Consider the following 20,008-nt stretch of genomic DNA (forward strand, 5'->3'; position numbering starts at 1 on the left):
ACGTCCTTTTTTAAGTTCGTTAAATGCATTCCTGAACCAACCGTTTCATTCTAATGTCCAAAAGTCTACACACTCTTTCTAAACTGATGATTTGTTCACTGCTTTGTTGAAATTGCAGCTTCTGGAAATTTGTATTAATTTCCTTAATGTTTTATAGATATATTTAAAAGACAAATATGCTGTTACACAACAGTTTTTATTAATTCTTAATACAGAGAGAAACTCTCCTGTTATACAGGCAACACTCTTTGTTCACATATTCAAAGGAGTCTTTACAGATTAGAAATACATAATATAATCCTCACTTTAAAGTCTTTCTAAAGTTGGGATAAATCTTCGAGTTAGTAGTAGTCTATAACGAAAGGAAAAACATGGAAAAATCTTGATGTATCATCTTTTTTCACTTAGTGGTTCATCTTCAATACATCAACTTGTACCTCCCATTACATAATCAACTTTCTCTTCTACCCTCTTGCAACCTGTCGTTGAAAACAATTTGTCTGTTTCATTTGGATAAAAATGGAGTTGCTGAGCTATTTCTTTAATTGTTTTAATCGGAATGTCTATGTTATGTTTGTAATACCTTTTCGCTAGTAGGTGATGTTTAATGCAGCCAAACACATGCTCTTTTTCAATAGGTAGAAATGGGATGTATGCTGTGATAAGGTGATGGAATATTAGATCACTCTTGTAATATCCACCTTAAAGTAAAAGGCACGTTAAATTATTTGAATTACTTTCAACGTATATAAGTTATAAAGGAATATTATTTTAAAGTTATACATTTGTGCTGAATTTCATATTAAAGTGATAACAATAAACGTTTTTATCAAGGCAAAATTAAGGACACAGACCGTTACATAAATAGTCTTAACATTTAATTAATTAATTTTGCTAAACATTTCCTAATATTTTGTGCAATATATATATATATATATGGCTATTACTAGCATAGAAAACAGACAGAACCACTTCGTGGTCAGCTTGGACAAAATATACCGAACTGTTAAAAAATGATTTAACGCCAATTGATATTCCTCTTTAAATGGACTAACACAAAACAAGCAAAATACACACCCACTACGAATACATAAAATGTGTGGTATGATTGCCAATGCGATGTCGCAAAAGTAAGCAACTATAGGTCACCATACAGCCTTGAATAATCATTGAGCAAAACCGATACCGCATAGCAAGCTGTAAAAAAGGCCATACATGACAAATGCAAATGCCAAAAAAAAAAAAAAAAAAATTAAAACGAGAAAACGAATAAAATAAAAATGATATACAGCAAAACAAAACAACCACTGAAATAAAGGTTTATGACTTAGGACAAGCACATACAGAATGTTGCAGGGTTCAGCATGTTCAGGGATGTCCAACCCTCCTATAAGCTTGGAGAGTGATGAAACAGCACAACTTTAGAACAAACTATAAAAGCATGTATCAGATGGACACAAAATACACACAAACATACAAAGTAAAACACAAATTTGGCCTTATTGTACAAATTGAGGTTTACTCACTTCCTTCAGAAATAGTAGCAGATTTTGCCAGTACATATTCCAAATCGTTTAAATCAATTTCTTCACGCTTCTTGCCGTCATGCCAGAAATCAATCATTTGTTTGCTTAACAGTGGACCAGTGTTGCTAAAGAAATAAAGTCATAGATTGTCTTTTGAGTTATGAAATAATTATAATCGTACAGTAGTTGATCTTGAAAATGTGCAAAAGTTTTGAAATCTACTCGAATGTGAAAAATTAATAGTCTTAAATAATATACTTCAAAGTGTTTTCAAACATCTATGAAATTAAGATGTTATTCAGGCTTTTTGATTCTTGTCGAATATAATTTGATCAAATATTGATATTTTGTGTTTTGTTTTGCTTTGATCAAAAGGACTTCTTCAACAAAACTAGTAAGTTTAATCTAAATTTGAAGAAAAACAACACATGTTCTTACTTTCGAAAGAATTTGGGTTTTGGTTTCGAATATCCATACTATGCATTTCCGATGTAAACAATAAAAATTTGTCGATATATTTCAAAATGACTATGCTTAGAAATTTAGAACATTTACTAGTGATATTTGATTTTAAATATTCAAAAGATGGACAAAATGTTGTCAGAACATAAAAGTACAATGTACATACATCGAACTAAAATACTATAAATTGAAGATTGAAACACTTTTTCAAAATGACACGTGTTTGTTAAACTAATATGAATGAAATTAGCCCTACTTTTATGTTAACCGGTTAAAGCATCCGAAGCTTAAATTTGCCGCTTAAATTTGCCGTTGAATAAAATATGCTTTGCAGTGAGCAAACTCATATACATCCTAAATAAGAGCGACAGTGAAATATGTCAAGCTCGAGCAGAGGTTCCACTAGTAAACCAATTTTGAATTGAAACGGCTATTGTAATCTGAATAGCTCTTATAAGAGACTGAAAAATAGATTATTAAGTTATGTTAAGTCTTTCAGTAAATGTTTAGACTAACCACTGCGGTAAATTCATGTCTGTTTAGACAATGCGTTTTCAACCAAGATCTATTCAGCCTATATCTACAGTTCAGGAGTTGTTATTTACCTGTACACATCAACATCATACTGAATTGTCTAAAAAGCTTTATATACCTGTACACATCAACATCATACCGAATTGTCTAAAAAGCTTTATTTACCTGTACACATCATCATCTTACTGAATTGTCTAAAAGCTTTATTTACCTGTACACATCAACATCATACCGAATTGTCTAAAAAGCTTTATTTACCTGTACACATCAACATCATACCGAATTGTCTAAAAAGTTTTTTTTACCTGTACACATCAACATCATACTGAATTGTCTAAAAAGCTTTATTTACCTGTACACATCAACATCATACTGAATTGTCTAAAAAGCTTTATTTACCTGTGCACATCAACATCATACTGAATTGTCTAAAACGCTTTATTTACCTGTACACATCAACATCATACTGAATAGTCTAAAAAGCTTTAACGATAATGTTACGACCATAATGAATGGTTAACACTAAATTTATAGTGTTTGCTGTGTTACAAAACGTATAAAATAAATTACCTCAAGAAAATGAATATGGCTTTTCTATAAACGATGTTGTCAATGTGTTCGTGGTGGTCCAGATATGGTTTTATTATGTTAATAAGGTCAGGTGATAGCTTATCTACTTCATAGATCGCTCGCATTGTTTTACTCTATCTTCTATTAATTTTCTAATTTTAATCTGCAAAACAGTCAAAGGTTTTATTTTGATAAGCACGGGTGTAAAAATATACATTTTAAAATATGAAATAAGACGATGTAGTATGATTGCTAATGGGAAACTCTCTACCAGAGACCAAATGACATAGAAGTTTACAACTATAGGTCACCATACGGCCTTCAACGACGAGTAAAACCCATACCTCATAGTAAGCTATAAAAAGCTCCAAAATGACGGTTGTAAAACAATTCAAAAGGGAAAGCTAATTAACGATCTGATTTATGTACAAAACAATAAAGGAAAGTAAATATGTAATACATCAACAAACGACAACCACTGAATTACAAGTCCCTGGCCTTGGACAGTTACATACAGAATGTGGCAGGGTTAAACTCCCCTAACCTGGGACAGTGGTGTAACAGCACAACATATGAACAAACACTAAAAACCAATAGCAATTGGCTGAACTACAAAAATCGGTACGAGGCACAAAAACTGCTAACATAAAAACAAGCACCGTAAAAAGTGTACTTGCAGTTACTGAAATCTAGTTCAAAGCCATTAAAACTATTAGATTAATCATGTTCTCCCAATCTAAAGTATCAATCAGAACACATCCAACGTATTTAATGTAAGGACGTAAAAAAACGTATGGCCTTGTGCAATGCCAAAATATAAGTACACAGTATCGACAGGATGTTTTAATTTTTCGAAAACAAAATCAATGTTAGTACCAATAAAAGCGATATTTAAAGATTTTACTACTGTGTTAAATCGATAACCTTTAATGATAATGTTATTCAAAGGATCAATTAGTTTACATGGATCATATCTAAATTTACGGACTTTATAATTAACATCATCGTAAAAATTGGGATGTAAGAAGTACAGCCAAAATGTTTGTTTATACCTTTTATCGTCGTCACACTTGATAACAGGGAAACTAATTTTGAACGAAATATGTTTTATTCTATATACATGATATACATAATATAATTATTGTACAACACTTCGATATCTTAAACTCACATTATTTTCATCTGTATTCCGTTTGTGAGGAAAATCTCTAGTAGCTACAACCATATTAACAAACTGACGTTTAAAGCCTTCTTTGTACAAATGATCTACTAATATTTTGGTGATTAAAGTCTTTCCGGTTCCTGGTCCGCCATGGAAGGAAAATGTCAAGGCTTTGGACGGATTTTCATTCATGAAATGAGCATTAAGGTTATTAACAACTGTCATCACGGCGATGTGTTCTCCATATACACGGTTATTCAAGTCATTTGTTAATTCTAGAATAAAATGTTGTAAGAAGTTTTGAAATATAATGATGGAATTTTCATATGTAAATTCCCGAGAATAAAATTTCGTACATACACGAGAAATGACAAAATAAGAACTTTAAGGGGATATTTTGATATAAAGTATTTTGAGTTAAAATCCAGGGTCATTTCGAAAATTCTTTCAGGTATAAAATTGTCATGAGATATATAGTGATTACTTGAAAACAATTTATTCCACAACATTTATAAATCTATAGGCACAAGAATCGGAATGTCTAACAAGAAAATTGTACTAGTGCCTTGAAATTGTTTTCTTTAATAAAAACTATTTTGTCATGATGATGATGTCAAATTTTCGATTACCTTAGCCTAATGAGTTCACAAACAACTTAGTTCGAATACATTCCGAAAGAGCGTGTTTCTATGGTGGTAACAATTGTAACAATATATAACTATCAAAAACATAATGCAAATAAACTTGAATGTTTTGAATGATGTTACCTGCTGTATCTAAATGAATCCATCTTTCATTGCAACTTTAATTATATATGCTGTGAACTGAAATACTTATGATCCAACAAGTGAAAAATAACGTTGTAAATCCTATACTCGTTACAATTGTAATCAAGCATTCACTTCCAAGAAATAATTGAAAGAAGCTATGAATAGTTACTTGATAATTTCTAGACATCCTATCGCAATGTTGACTTTCTGTTTCTATATCATTAGTTTTCGTTTGTTGAAATTTCCGAAAATCGATTTAAAGTTATATTTACTTTTTTAAAATACCCAGTACTATTTTTAGCTTTTAAAGGCAAAGTTAAAGCCACAGGTATATATAGGCGAGTGACTTTAACCATAAAATTAAATTTTTAATGCACCCACCTAACACACGGCTAAATTATATATCATTTGAAAGCTACACATCTGTACTATCTGTTTTCCCGGTCGTAAAAAAATCGTACGGTGCAATTTCCGTCAAATCAAGTTCAAAGGCCAAGGACGAATAAGTGCATATTTTCTAAGATTTCAGCTTGATTGCATGATATGACTTTTATATACTAAATTCAAATATGCAATCCATTTAAACTTTTTGCAGAGAGATTAACGGTCATTAATCAAATGCATTTTAAAATATTTAAAACGTTTTTTTGATAGACAGCACATGTTTCCTGAAATTCGAGTAAAATTAACAAAATGTGTGAAAATCCAATTTTTTTCTTTCTGATGCAACTGCTAATCACTTAAAACTAAGTAAAACCTTGTAATAACTATCAAAGAAGTTTTTGACATCATAAATTTCCTAAAATTATGCTTACTTCTAATCAAACAGCAAATCATAACAACTCATGCAGTTGCCCAAAATACCGTCATCTGCGAAAAAACAGCTTTTAAGCATTTCTTCCAATTAAACATTGTATGTGGTCAATATAAGATTTAATAAACAAATTCTTAAGAATCTGAAAAATTCAAAGTAAAAAAATATGTGTGCGAATCATACTATTGCTTGAAATAAAGGGGGTGAAACTAAGAGATTGCAATCTGCATTGTAATTACCAGACTGAAATAAACATCTTTTGACTTTTCTAATTGTTTGATTTGTAGCTTCATTATAAATATTGATGTGTCAAAAGACCTTTTATTAATTTAATGTGAACCATAAAAAATAAATAGAAAATTAAGACAAAAATAAATAAAAAGTAAATTGATGAAAATTGAAATTTAAAAGAATTTAAAAACCAGTATACACATTATAAAACTTGACTTCTTGATTGCTTAAATTGCGTTGTTCATTGTTTTAATGCATTTATTCATCAAATAAGAATAATTTTGAAGAAAAAAATCCATTAATACGCAACGATTCTAGTTACAACTAGACTTTCTGAATAGCTTGAATGACTAGTTCATTTTTCATACGAGGATGACTTCATGCAAGAGCTTCTGATGACGACTGAAAAGAAGCTACCATTATCTTGAAACTTCACTTTCCACTATATAGATGATGTCATCTCGCTGAATAGTGCCAAATTTGTCACAATGTTTGACTCGTATTTTCCATTGAAATTAAAAAAAAAGACTCAACAGATATAGTTCACTCTACTTTATCTTGAAATCGACGATGAGGGTTGGTTGAGAACAAGTTTTACGACAAAAGAGATAAGCATAAATCAACCCATAAAAACACTCCTTACTAACCAATTATAAACTTTTCATTTCTATGTAGCAACATTATAGCAACACCTGCATATCTATACTATTAAAGGAGGAGACCGATTTCATTGAGCCTCAACTCCTCTGAAACAATAACAAGTCGGAATATTTATGATATGACGTATAAATGTAGAATTTTGCATTTCCTAAATTTGTCTTTGCATGTTCAGTCGACGTACTGCCCGCAAAATTAAATAAAACTCTTTATTTAAACACTTGCCTAATTGTATCGCGATTTCGCGGCATCTTCTTGTGGAGTATATATCTCCAAGTTGATACAATATTCCAGAGCTTGCATTTACTTTCACGATTGTCGTGATAGTGCGTAACTGCTCACAATGAAGATATTAAATAAAGGCAACTATAGTATACCGCTATTCAATAGTCATCAATCGATTTACTAGTAACTGAAACAAATCCGGGTCACAGACCAAAACCGTGGGAAACGCATCAACTATAAGAGGAACACAACGGAACAACAGAAACACTGAACTGCTACAAAAACAAACATTAACATACAAAGAAACAGATTATTCGATACCAACTGCCATATGCCTGACTTGGTACAGGACATTTGAAGAAAAATGGTGGTTTGAACATGGTTTTAAACCAGAGTTCAAATGCAAAGTTTAAATCATCCCTTTGAAAATTTTATGGACGCCAGTACGAGTTGGTTGACAATTATGAAATATCTGTTTTACCAGATGACGACTGATAAGTTCCAATCGACGTAACCAAAATACCGTCATTTCTGCCTTGAATGTCACCTACCGAATAAGGCTTGGCACCGAGGTAGGAATTACACGAGCCACAAGACGGGTGTCACATGTGGAACATGATCTGTTCACCCTTTTGGAGACCCTGAGTTCATCCCAAATATTTTTGGGGGGTTTGTGTTACTCAATCTGTAGTTTTATATGTTGTGTTTTGTATACTGTTGCTTGTCTTGTTCGTTGTTTGCCCGGCTTTGTCAGTTCGTTTTCAATTATGAGTTTGATGTCCCTTTGATATATTTCGTCACTCTTCAAGTAGTAAAAGTTTTAAAAATTGTAGATCATTGTAGTTGAATGTATCATGATAACGATTTGGTTCTATATATATATATATATATATATATATCACCGTGAGCAAATTAAGTTATTTTCGCGGAAATTTGTCTTATCGCGTTAACCTTCTTCACTTTACTTTGAGGCGATTTTTTTGCCGATTTTCATTACTGCAAGTTAATATCTTTAAAGTAAAATAATACCAAAGGGACAATCAACATCTCAAACCATGAATCAAATAAACTTAATTAAAATCATGAACAAAATAAAATTAAAGTCCAAGAGACGAACAACAGTCCACAAAACACAGCACAGCATGAAAACGATCACTGCCTAAAACAGCGAATGATTTTATGAGGTCAGGAAGGTATTCAACTTTTTCATTTTTTTATTTCACAACTGCTTATAGTGTTTTACATACACAATGACCTGCATTTGTATTTTAAAAGCTTATGTTGAAAATACTCAATCCTATCTCTATACCTTTGAAATTTGGTTTGTGAGAATAAAGATACATAGAAGCATCTTTTATTCAAATAATTAAAGAGATTAAACTTCTAAACACATTTAATATGTCTAACACGATTTTAAACTAAATAAGAAGCACAGCATTACATGTAGATCGTTTACATCCCGCTTTAGACAACCAAGTGTTTCTAAACAAGGTTACTTATTTCAATGTTGCCTACGATTTAGTCGCAAAGTCATGTTTGCATTTATACATGATTAAAAAAGTAAATAAGTTTGACTTCGTTAAAAACATATTTTTACCTCAATTAGCTCGTATATATTCTTTTCGAACTTTAAATACCCCTTCTTTTATTATGGAAAATCATTCTCCTCCCTGATATTGACAATTAGCTATGTGCTATCTTAAAATAGAATAACAAAATTATCGCTATTTGCAGATGGCAGATATTTGGGCAACTGCAAACACTTCAATAGAAGGCTGTTCTATGAACAATAATTAATAATTGCATCTTATAATTACAAAACAAATATTCCTTGACCTAAAACATATTATTTATCTATTTTTTTACAAATATCGATCCCCCAAGATATATTTTGCTTTTGGAACAATTTTTCATTTTTTTAGGATTTGTGATGAAGAAATGGCTTTTTGTTTAGTAATCGCAAAAATTGGAATGTTTTTTCATGACCTTTGACCTTGATTTAACAGAAAATGAACCGTACGATTTTTTTACGACCTGACAAAACAGAAAGTACAGATTATTAGCTTTCGAATGATATATAATACAGCCGTGTGTTAGGTGGGTGCATTAAAGTCGTTAACTAAGCGTCTTTTTGAAATAAGTCACTCGCCTAATAATCAACAACGAAATCGTGTGAACTTGTGTCGGTTATTTTTATCGTTCTGCCTTTCACAACATTCTTCTTCTTTAGGCAACTAGAAGCGCATGTATTTGGGGTCCAGTTGTGTTCCATATTTCAGGTCTTATCTGCGTTGTGCCGTTGTATTAAAGCCACAAAAAATATATGTTAATTCGGCAATAGTTGACCTATACGAGTTCGTAAATGCATTGAATATATTTCTTTATTTTTTTATGAATTTCGTTTCTGGATTTATTATTAGAACCTAAATGGACATGATGGATAAGCTTTCAATTAAAAATAATTACAACCTTGTATCATCCCATCACAATGCACCAGGAGTCGCATAAGATATCATTCTGGGTACCATCTTCAATAGGGTAAATTGAAAACAAATAATTTTGATCTTGTAACCTTCAAGATTCACAAAATACATATATATCAGTTTCCTGTTCTTTTTGCGCAATCTTCATTTCATGACGTTTTATGACTTTCCTCCATGTTGACATCATTCAACTACGAGAACATAATTATCTGTGTTTTTTAACTATCGTAGACTGATGTATTCGTGCCTCAATCAGACTATAATACATCGCTGTAATTTGAAGAGATGTTGCTATCACTAGTAGATCATACCTGAATTGAGAGTAGGTGACACGGGGGTGCTCATTTCCCAAATCCCGCTGTTTTTTGTGGTATTTTCCAAACCTTTTTTTTTATCTTTCTTTACTCCAGATCCCACTTTATTAAGTGTATTTTATTTATAAATATTAAATTCCATACAAAAATAATAAAAAATCTGTTCCTCCAGTTATTCGTATATTTTGAGACATTCACAAATTATATATTGAAAAGTCAATCATTATGAATCATTTTTAACACTTATTCGGACTTAAAACATCAAATGTACCAATTATAATTCATTTTGTGCCAAACCGTTCGACATCGGGGAATTAGTTCGTGTGTAGGGCGATAGATACCCTTCTAGATAGATAAAACTGTTTGTGTGGTCTGTATAGAACATTTAACACCACCACCTACTACTACTGCACCAGATGCGCATTTCGACAATTAAAGGACTGTTAGTGATGCTCGAAGCTAAACTAATAACATATTAGCACACAAGAATTGCCACAGTTAACATTATTTTCAGATGTACAAACAATACAATACAATTAAATCCAACTGTATGAGGGTCTGGATGGGGTTTACAGTATAGAAATTAATGGGGGAAATGTAAAGAATAGACAAAAATGATGTAAAAATACACGAATATATATATAGATTAAAAAAAAGAGATAAAATATTGTACATTGTGCATTACCAAAATGAATACCGAAGGGTATGGACGCGCCCAGTGTACAATATTTTATCTATTTTTTATTCTATATATATAATGGACACGTTTGAGGGTGTTACACATATTTATTGAAGTTTGGATGAATACTACAAAAATAACAGGATTGACATTAAAATAAATGTTTACTGTCATATAAATCAACAATTTTAGCAAAAACTACATACGAAGGTAATGTGTTACTATCGGTGCTTCATATATTTCATTTCTTTTGACTATTGACTAAAGGGATTTCCCTGTGTTAAATATAGTTATATATAATAGTCAAACTGGTTAGAGTAGTTGTAAAACGGGTTTGAGGGTGTTACACATACTTATTGAAGTTTGGATGAATACTACAAAAATAACAGGATTGACATTAAAATAAATGTTTACTGTCATATAAATCAACAATTTTAGCAAAAACTACATACGATGGTAATGTGTTACTATCGGTGCTTCATATATTTCATTTCGTTTGACTATTGACTATAGGGATTGCCCTGTGTTAAATAAAGTTATATATATTCAAACTGGTTAGAGTAGTTGTAAAACGGGTTTGAGGGTGTTACACATATTTATTGAAGTTTGGATGAATACTACAAAAATAACAGGATTGACATTAAAATAAATGTTTACTGTCATATAAATCAACAATTTTAGCAAAAACTACATACGAAGGTAATGTGTTACTATCGGTGCTTCATATATTTCATTTCGTTTGACTATTGACTATAGGGATTTCCCTGTGTTAAATATAGTTATATATAATAGTCAAACTGGTTAGAGTAGTTGTAAAACGGGTTTGAGGGTGTTACACATACTTATTGAAGTTTGGATGAATACTACAAAAATAACAGGATTGACATTAAAATAAATGTTTACTGTCATATAAATCAACAATTTTAGCAAAAACTACATACGATGGTAATGTGTTACTATCGGTGCTTCGTATATTTCATTTCGTTTGACTATTGACTATAGGGATTGCCCTGTGTTAAATATAGTTATATATATTCAAACTGGTTAGAGTAGTTGTAAAACGGGTTTGAGGGTGTTACACATATTTATTGAAGTTTGGATGAATACTACAAAAATAACAGGATTGACATTAAAATAAATGTTTACTGTCATATAAATCAACAATTTTAGCAAAAACTACATACGAAGGTAATGTGTTACTATCGGTGCTTCATATATTTCATTTCGTTTGACTATTGACTATAGGGATTTCCCTGTGTTAAATATAGTTATATGTAATAGTCAAACTGGTTAGAGTAGTTGTAAAACGGGTTTGAGGGTGTTACACATACTTATTGAAGTTTGGATGAATACTACAAAAATAACAGGATTGACATTAAAATAAATGTTTACTGTCATATAAATCAACAATTTTTGCAAAAACTACATACGAAGGTAATGTGTTACTATCGGTGCTTCATATATTTCATTTCGTTTGACTATTGACTATAGGGATTTCCCTGTGTTAAATATAGTTATATATAATAGTCAAACTGGTTAGAGTAGTTGTAAAACGGGTTTGAGGGTGTTACACATATTTATTGAAGTTTGGATGAATACTACAAAAATAACAGGATTGACATTAAAATAAATGTTTACTGTCATATAAATCAACAATTTTAGTAAAAACTACATACGAAGGTAATGTGTTACTATCGGAGCTGCATATATTTCATTTCGTTTGACTATTGACTATAGGGATTTCACTGTGTTAAATATAGTTATATATAATAGTCAAACTGGTTAGAGTAGTTGTAAAACGGGTTTGAGGGTGTTACACATATTTATTGAAGTTCGGATGAATACTACAAAAATAACAGGATTGACATTAAAATAAATGTTTACTGTCATATAAATTAACAATTTTAGCAAAAACTACATACGAAGGTAATGTGTTACTATCGGTGCTTCATATATTTCATTTCGTTTGACTATTGACTATAGGGATTTCCCTGTGTTAAATATAGTTATATATATTCAAACTGGTTAGAGTAGTTGTAAAACTGGTTATTGTTATTTTTGATTTAGATATATTGGTTATATATGCACGTGAAATCCTTTGGCGGTTTAAAGGGTGGGGTTCCGTTATATTATAGGAAGAAATTGTTGAGGTGTCAGTTCATCGAAGATGCTTACAGTAACTACAACTGTCGTGTATGCAAATGTCAATTTGAATATTGTTGTTCATTTACATTATAATATTATGTTATTAAACATTGTTTGCAAGAGAAAAGAACAAGTTACTGCGAGCAACCAAACCCTATATTAGAGTTCTATCTTATTTATACGAAAGAATTAGTAAAGAAATGCTTTAAATTCGGACGAGCAGGAGAGGCATGATTTAAAGGTTTTTACTATGTATTTGATTTAAATACTATGTGTTTAATTGCAAATTATTACATAGATAATAATTGTGAATTGACATCGTCGCTACCTGCATTACAGTCAGGATTCTACTTCGTCAAAATTATCTCCCAATTACGCCAGTTCATTTTGACAATCGTAAAAATGGAAGCCATTATAGGGATCACGCGCTGCCAATTTAGCTCTTGAAAACCGATAAATTTATCCGCATAGCACCATTACGATCCTTATATGCCAGTTGTATATTAAAAGACAAATGTATCTACTAGCTAACGAGCATCAGTTAATGTACTTGTCTGCATTCAGTCAACTTAAAACTATTGTCTGATCGGTGGTCAGGTGGAATTTTCGAAAATTCATAAACATTTAAAAAAAATTCTAATTCAATATTTCGTGGATGGGCAGACTAAAAATTGTCAGTGGTTGAAGACAACAAACCCTAGATATCACACACAAAAAAATGAAGTTTTTTCGAAGATATGCATTTTTAAGATCCAACTTAAAAGTCTGTCGTCAAGTACATTTAGTAAAAATTTGCTATTCAAACACACCTACTCTGATTTTACGATTCATTAGAAAGGTTTTTCACTTGACCTATATATTTCATATTTTTAGTACTGTGTAAATTTTCAATGTTATAAAGTCAACCTGTAGCCTTGATATATAAAAATGATAGAATCTGAAGCGAGATGATGTATCAAATACTTTTGCTTTTTACGTTTCCAAGACAAAATATTCAACTCAAACACGCCCTAACATAAAAAAGTGCACTCGATTTTCTCTTTTCGATGCAATTGTTACCCATTTTTTGGAATTTTTTCTTGAGTCACATAATGGAAGGGCAGAAACGAAAATTAAGAAACAAATAGATTGATATGTTCTCCGTCCGTGGTAAATTGTTTTGAAAAATCGGAGGTTATGCATTTTTGAGATCCAACTTAATAGACACCCATGTCGTCGACTTGTTATCTAATTGTTCTGCTTAATTATGTAATAGATAAATTGAAAACTTATGCAAATTGTGTTTTTATGATAAAATATTTCGTAATTTAGCAAAAAACTGTTATTTTATTTGTTTCTATTAACTTTTAAAATTTGCGTTACTACAGTAAACATTACAGTAAGCATTTATCGCCTTCTCTAACAAAGAGATTCGATTCTTTTGTTCTATTTCAACTGGGTTTCCGCCTGCATTAAAATGTTGATAAGTAAATAAATACTATATGAACAAAAATATATTACAGCCGCGGGGAAAGAAGCCATACAGTATAACAAAGTATATGGTCTTGTGATAAAAGCTCATCAACCGAAAATTGTAGCTCTATATTAATTCAAAAGTGCATTGAAGGCATTTTGAGCTTTTTTGTATTTCTTTCTGTAGTGATGATGTCATGGGACCTCCAACATTTGAGTTTGTTTACGTTGAGTAAGTCTTGTTTTTTTAAGTGGCAAAGATTTAACTAAGTTACAACGATTCTTTATAAATCTGGTCGATCATCTGTACATTCCACGAACAATTCTAACGATTACAAATAGAATGTAGACGATATGCAGTCTTTATATACTATAGGAAAATTGGCCAAATACTTATGTTTGAGTGTAAATCAGTGAAATGCAGGTCTCTTTTCAACATTTTTTATACTGACTCTCAGATGGTTATGCACACATCCAACAGTTCAATTGTAAAAAGCGCAGGACGTAGATACACCCAGTATAATCAAGCCGATCTCTTATGTCGAATAAATAAACTAGAGTGGACCTCGTACGTACAATAAGCTTGATACCAATATCATTCATTAGTGTAGACAATATACGTTAACAAAAATCAACCAAATCTAAAAAGATATCTAAGACTTTAATATGTTCAAGTCGTAACATCTAAAGTGGGAATCGTTCCTTGCCTTTACTTTTAAAAAATCGATTAAAAGTTATATTTAGTTTTCAGAATACCTTAATCTATTTTCAACTATTAAAGGGTAATGCTATAGTAACATAAAGAAATCGTGCGCAATCGCGTCAGTTATTTAAATCGATCCGCCTTACCCTCATTAAAAATGATTCACTAAAACATGTATCTTAAACCTGACCCCGTTTACGCTCAATCTATTCCCTAGATTCAAACAAATTATAATATTTCATCAATAAGCACATGATGTAGGATCATTGAAAACTTCATGCCGTAACCTCCTAATTACACATGTGCGAGATTGGTAAGTTAACATGGTCGACGAATACTCCACATGTACATCTATTTTGTTGCTTGATATAAATACTTTGCACCTATATCAAATATGTTGACAGTGATGTTGTCCCAAGATCCCCCAATCAATTGACTTCTGTTGGTAAATCACAATCTACGTCAGGTATTTTTGATGAGTTTAATACATGTTTCTTGAAAAATAATTGTTTGAAAACAAATAGTATACATATTTGTTTAGGGGCCAGCTGAAGGACGCCTCCGGGTGCGGGAGTTTCTCGCTGCATTGAAGACCCATTGGTGGCCTTCGGCTGTTGTCTGCTCTATGGTCGGGTTGTTGTCTCTTTGACACATTCCCCCTTTCCATTCTCAATTTAATATACCAAAACAACAACCATTGAAAGGGATATCCCGAACAATTATATATCTGTATAATGTTTCTTTGGAATTTACAACCAAAATCTTTCTTTACCTTACTGAATATTAGATTCCAATCATTTATATTACCGGGTTGACCAAATTATTCGTGAGACTTTTCGGAATTACTAACATTTACTAGTATCAATTAGCACACTCATTGGCAAGGTTAGATGTACACAGTCTAAGTTGTGTGCAGTGTCCTGTCGACTAATGCTTGTCACGAAGTTGTCTGTTCATTATTTAATTCTCATTGCTATTGTCATTTTGACACGTTATAATTGTTCAAAATCGTTCTAAGTTTACATAAACTCAACATAGATAACAGGCTCAAAAAGTTTGAAATTCATATTCAATTTGGATGTTCAATTGAATTGTAAAATAACTGAATTGATATGACAATGCTATGAAGATCGGGCACGGGCTGAACATTTTTGACATTCCTATGGAATGGAAGTTTTCAAAGTCAAATGAACTATATATATGCAAGCAAAAGCAGAAATCTAATTAGAAAAGATATTGTTATAACACCTTATATCTTTAAAATATAAAGTACTAAATTTTTTCCTCATTGACGGCTATTTTTGGCAATTATTTCCTTAAATGGCGTTTTTCATAAACTATTTATGGAAAAACTGCTGCTGTCTTATATGAGCGCGATTTCTATTTGTGATTCTATCGCACAGGTATATTTGGTCACATTGCTTTTCTTGGTGAATTTTTGGGTTTTTGTACCATACCTAACGGATCTAACGATTTCGCAGAAAATTTTTCACAATTTTGATCAAAATAAAAAAAAAAAAAATACTCCGGCCCTTAATAATAACATTAGAGGACAAATTTGTGCTCGCATGAAACTTCATAATGCTTTCAAGGGGAAAATATATAAATGATATAACAACCAATCACAGATAGCCAGCAATTTTTATCTCTATGCTATGTTCCTTTCACGAATGGCTAGCACCATGTAACTTTATTTAGTACTTTGTAACCAGTAAAATGGACACCACTATAGAAAAAGAAACTGGAACAAAAAGAAAACTCCAGTGAAAGATTAAAAAAGTCGCGAGAAAGAATGATAAAAGAATACAAACAGGACAATCAACGACATACACCAAAATAGAAAGGAAATATTTAGGTCAAAAGAAAGAAAAAGGAAAAATGGAACAAAAAACAACATGCACAACAACAATAATGTCAATCAAACCAACCAAAAATACAAACATGAAATTAACCACGCAGGAAGGGTAAGCAGCTTTTTTCGACTGAAATGTTCGTATTACTTATGAAATGTACACACATAATTCATCTATTTATTATATAATAATAATTACATTACATGTATGTTACATTATAAAACTTTATTTTGATTAGCTAACAGCAATCTCGCGTCACTCTGAAATTAACCTTCATTTCAAAATGAAATGTAATACTCATGATAAAGTGCACAGGTAAATAAAAGAAAAATAAATTGATAGAAATCGTGTTTTCATGATCCAGGCAAAAAAATGTAATTATAAGTATTGAATGCTTCTTTTAGTAATTTTATAGCTTTGTAAAAGCGTTGACCGTGCGCACATTTTTAGAATGAAGCGCGGAATACAAAATGTACTTCGGTCAACGCTTTTACACCACAATAAATTAAGAAGCATTCAATTCTTAAATGAAACGAGTAGGATGGCCTTTAATTCTTTTTGTGTTCTGAAAGTATTAAAATTAATCATGGTTCTCTTATTCTATTTCAAACCTTCTGCTTTTCTCTTGTCACAACATAATGCTTTTGCCCGGTTTAATTTTATAGAAAAAGTTTGTACGAAACGATATTGTGATATATAATTGGATATAGGATATAAACAACATTTAGGAAAAGTACAAACAAATCCATACTATTTGAGGATAAGGGCTTGTGACTTTGACAAATTTAAAGTATCATGGTAACCCGTGACATAGATATTTTGAATAGTTTAACTAGGTCATAAAGGCAGCAGTAAAGCTTTTAAAAAGATGCCTTCAATTTTAATCCTTTTAACCCATTATAGGCAGGAACCCTTAACCAAGGCGTTCAAATGAATACGTAACCGTTAAAATATCATAAATTTAAAATCAATTGAATTCATATGCAGATACCGCTGGAATGGTGCTTTATGTGCATAAAATCGTTTACAATTGGAATATTGAACTCATTCGGTTTGTTGTTAAGCTATGTTATTTTCAATATCTTTTCAGGTTATCTATATATTATGTTAAGAAATATGAAGCAGACTTAGCTGCATATCGGTTGAATCTTTTATTGTTGCAACTACATAAGTCAAAACATGATTTATCTGTAAGTTGTATTCAGCTTTGAAGTAGCTTTAGTAACTGTTAAGAATCAGGTTGTTTTTTCTCGTTAGCAGCATTAAAAGGAGTTTTACAGCTGACTATAAGATAGGATTTTTGCCCATTGTTGAACACACTATGGTGACCTATAGATGCTTGCAATCACGTCCTTGTTACATAATTGCTTGTCTTTTTACATTATTTTCATTTCGGGTGTTCCTGATAAAGTGATTGCAGGAAAGACTTATGTGCACTGAAATATGTATGATATGATGCTATCATTGCTACATGTTTCATTTGATCGGTACTACTACTGATAGCTGTTAGTGTCATATGGTGTCACCTGCCATGTAGGCAGTAAGTAAGATATGCACCTGAGATATATGATTTAATCAAATGTTCATATTGATTAGTTTCGTGCATGATTTTGCTCTTTTAATGATATTTTTGTCTTATTTTCAATTTTCAGTGGTAGTATGTTTCATAGCGGATAAGATCATTTAAACGCGCGTCTGGCGTACAAAATTTCAATCCTGGTATCTATGATGAGTTTATTCTTAAGGAGGATCATACATTTGTATTTGTATATCGTAATAATATTTGGAGCGGATATATTGTTTGGTTGAACTTACTGTCTGTCTAAATTTCCATTTGTATATTGTTAGGAATATGTAGGTTGGATGAAGGAGGCATTTGACGATCTTGAAAAATAAACACTACTATGGACGATACAAGCAAAGTTTTGTCTAATTGGCTCAGTAGTATCTGAATAGAAAGTCTTTTGAAAAAAATATTGAATGGTCTGTTCACGAAGGGTCCATATTGGCCCTAAAATAATCAATGAAATTTAACTTAATAAAAATAAAGATTTGATGACAAAGTATGTAAAAATATCTGACAAAAACAAATGCAACAAGCTCTGACGCATAAGAACTATTGTGATGTCATTATGACGTCATAATTCTGCACTCTAATGAAGAAAATTATAATTTTGACTAGTTTTTGCTTCAAACAAATTTGGCCATATGCAAGGACTACCACATTTTTTTGTTAAGTTGTGTATCTGACCAATATACATCTTTTTATAACAATTTTATTTTGGTCGAAGAGTGTGGCCAATGTTTTTCAGAAGAAAAGAGACCTTACAATTGCATAAACACAGGAAATTTGGCTAAAAACTTATAAAATATCATCCTTATGAAGCTGTCAACATTGTTAAAAACCAACAGCAGACAACAAAAGTGTTTAGTTATCTGAATATGCATATTTTAAGATCGTAAATGTAGGTTTTTGTCATATGGTTATAGCAGAGTTTGGTTTTGAAGGCAAATTTAAGGCCTTCGTGGCCATACTCCTTTATACTTTGTAACGATGGCAGTCATGTTTGAAAGTGGGTAGAATCATCAACCAGTAGACCTTTATAGAATTATAAATCATAAATGTATCATTTAACATGATATGTTTTATAATGTTCTGCCTTATATTCTTTTTCATTAAAACAGTGGCTATCATGGCGTAAGGTGGTTGAAGTCATAAACCATAATCCGTAAAAAGAGTCATACTTATTATTTGTCGCATTTAATCAATCCATGTTTTCCTGAAATCCTTACATTTCATAAATTATACATTCCTTGAACATGTTGAAGAAAGGTAGCAAATTTTTACCTGTAATTTACTAATGTCCGAAAGACAATTTAGGAAAAGAATCAACACAATTCATGTTTTGACCTATTGTTCTAAGCTATACAAGTAGACAATCTTTACTTTGCAGAGTAGTTTTCTGATTTTCCTAAAGTTATCAAGAATTTTTAACTTGACAATTTTGCAAAGTTCTCACCAGTAAATTGCTAAATGTAGCTCATATTAAACCAATATGACAATATAAAAGCAAACCCTGTATCAAATAATGTAGCATTTGTTTATTTTATATCTTCCCAATTGTGAACTTTCCATTTCTATGTAGCAACATTCCATCAGAGCTGCATATGGGGTTTATATTTCCCAGGAGGTGCAACATTCCAGAGCTTTCATTTTCTATTATCATTTCCAAGGAAGCTTTTAAACCAAAAATTCCAAATGGTGAAGTTGAAATAATCCCATCGAAAATTTTAAGGAAACTATTACAAGTTGTTTGACTGTTGTGGAATATCTGTTACAAATATGACGACATATACGTTTCAATTGTCGTAACCACAGTTCCGTCCTCTTTTCCTCCAATGTGACCTACAGAATTAGACTTTTTACC

General features: G+C 31.3%; 1 protein-coding gene and 1 long non-coding RNA gene across 2 annotated transcripts; both read right to left on the reverse strand.

The window, feature by feature from the left end:
• Nucleotides 1-238: 238 nt before the first annotated feature.
• LOC127715923 (torsin-1A-like) lies at nucleotides 239-5,237 on the reverse strand. Its single transcript, XM_052222032.1, has 5 exons — nucleotides 5,022-5,237; nucleotides 4,264-4,529; nucleotides 3,200-3,255; nucleotides 1,527-1,651; nucleotides 239-701 (listed from the first exon to the last, which is right to left on the reverse strand). The coding sequence occupies exons 2-5, from the start codon at nucleotides 4,477-4,479 to the stop codon at nucleotides 427-429; spliced, it is 672 nt and encodes a 223-aa protein (XP_052077992.1). The 5' UTR covers nucleotides 4,480-4,529; nucleotides 5,022-5,237; the 3' UTR covers nucleotides 239-426.
• On the reverse strand, nucleotides 2,599-3,030 carry LOC127714337 (uncharacterized). The gene is made up of 3 exons (XR_007987690.1): nucleotides 2,969-3,030; nucleotides 2,734-2,921; nucleotides 2,599-2,687 (listed from the first exon to the last, which is right to left on the reverse strand). It is a non-coding gene; the product is annotated as an uncharacterized LOC127714337 (long non-coding RNA).
• Nucleotides 5,238-20,008: the final 14,771 nt, after the last annotated feature.

This window comes from Mytilus californianus, unplaced genomic scaffold (genome assembly GCF_021869535.1).
Source record: "Mytilus californianus isolate M0D057914Y unplaced genomic scaffold, xbMytCali1.0.p SCAF_9, whole genome shotgun sequence".
Lineage (NCBI taxonomy): Eukaryota > Metazoa > Mollusca > Bivalvia > Mytilida > Mytilidae > Mytilus > Mytilus californianus.

Bases quoted from the DNA above. Each gene is read 5' to 3' on its own strand.
- LOC127715923 (XM_052222032.1), bottom strand. From the start codon at position 4,479: ATGACAGTTGTTAATAACCTTAATGCTCATTTCATGAATGAAAATCCG. The intron at 1,652-3,199 runs GTAGATAAGCTA...TTATTTCTTTAG, and splicing joins CAATGCGAGCGATCTATGAA to CAACACTGGTCCACTGTTAA. The intron at 702-1,526 runs GTGAGTAAACCT...TTTTACTTTAAG, and splicing joins TGCTACTATTTCTGAAGGAA to GTGGATATTACAAGAGTGAT.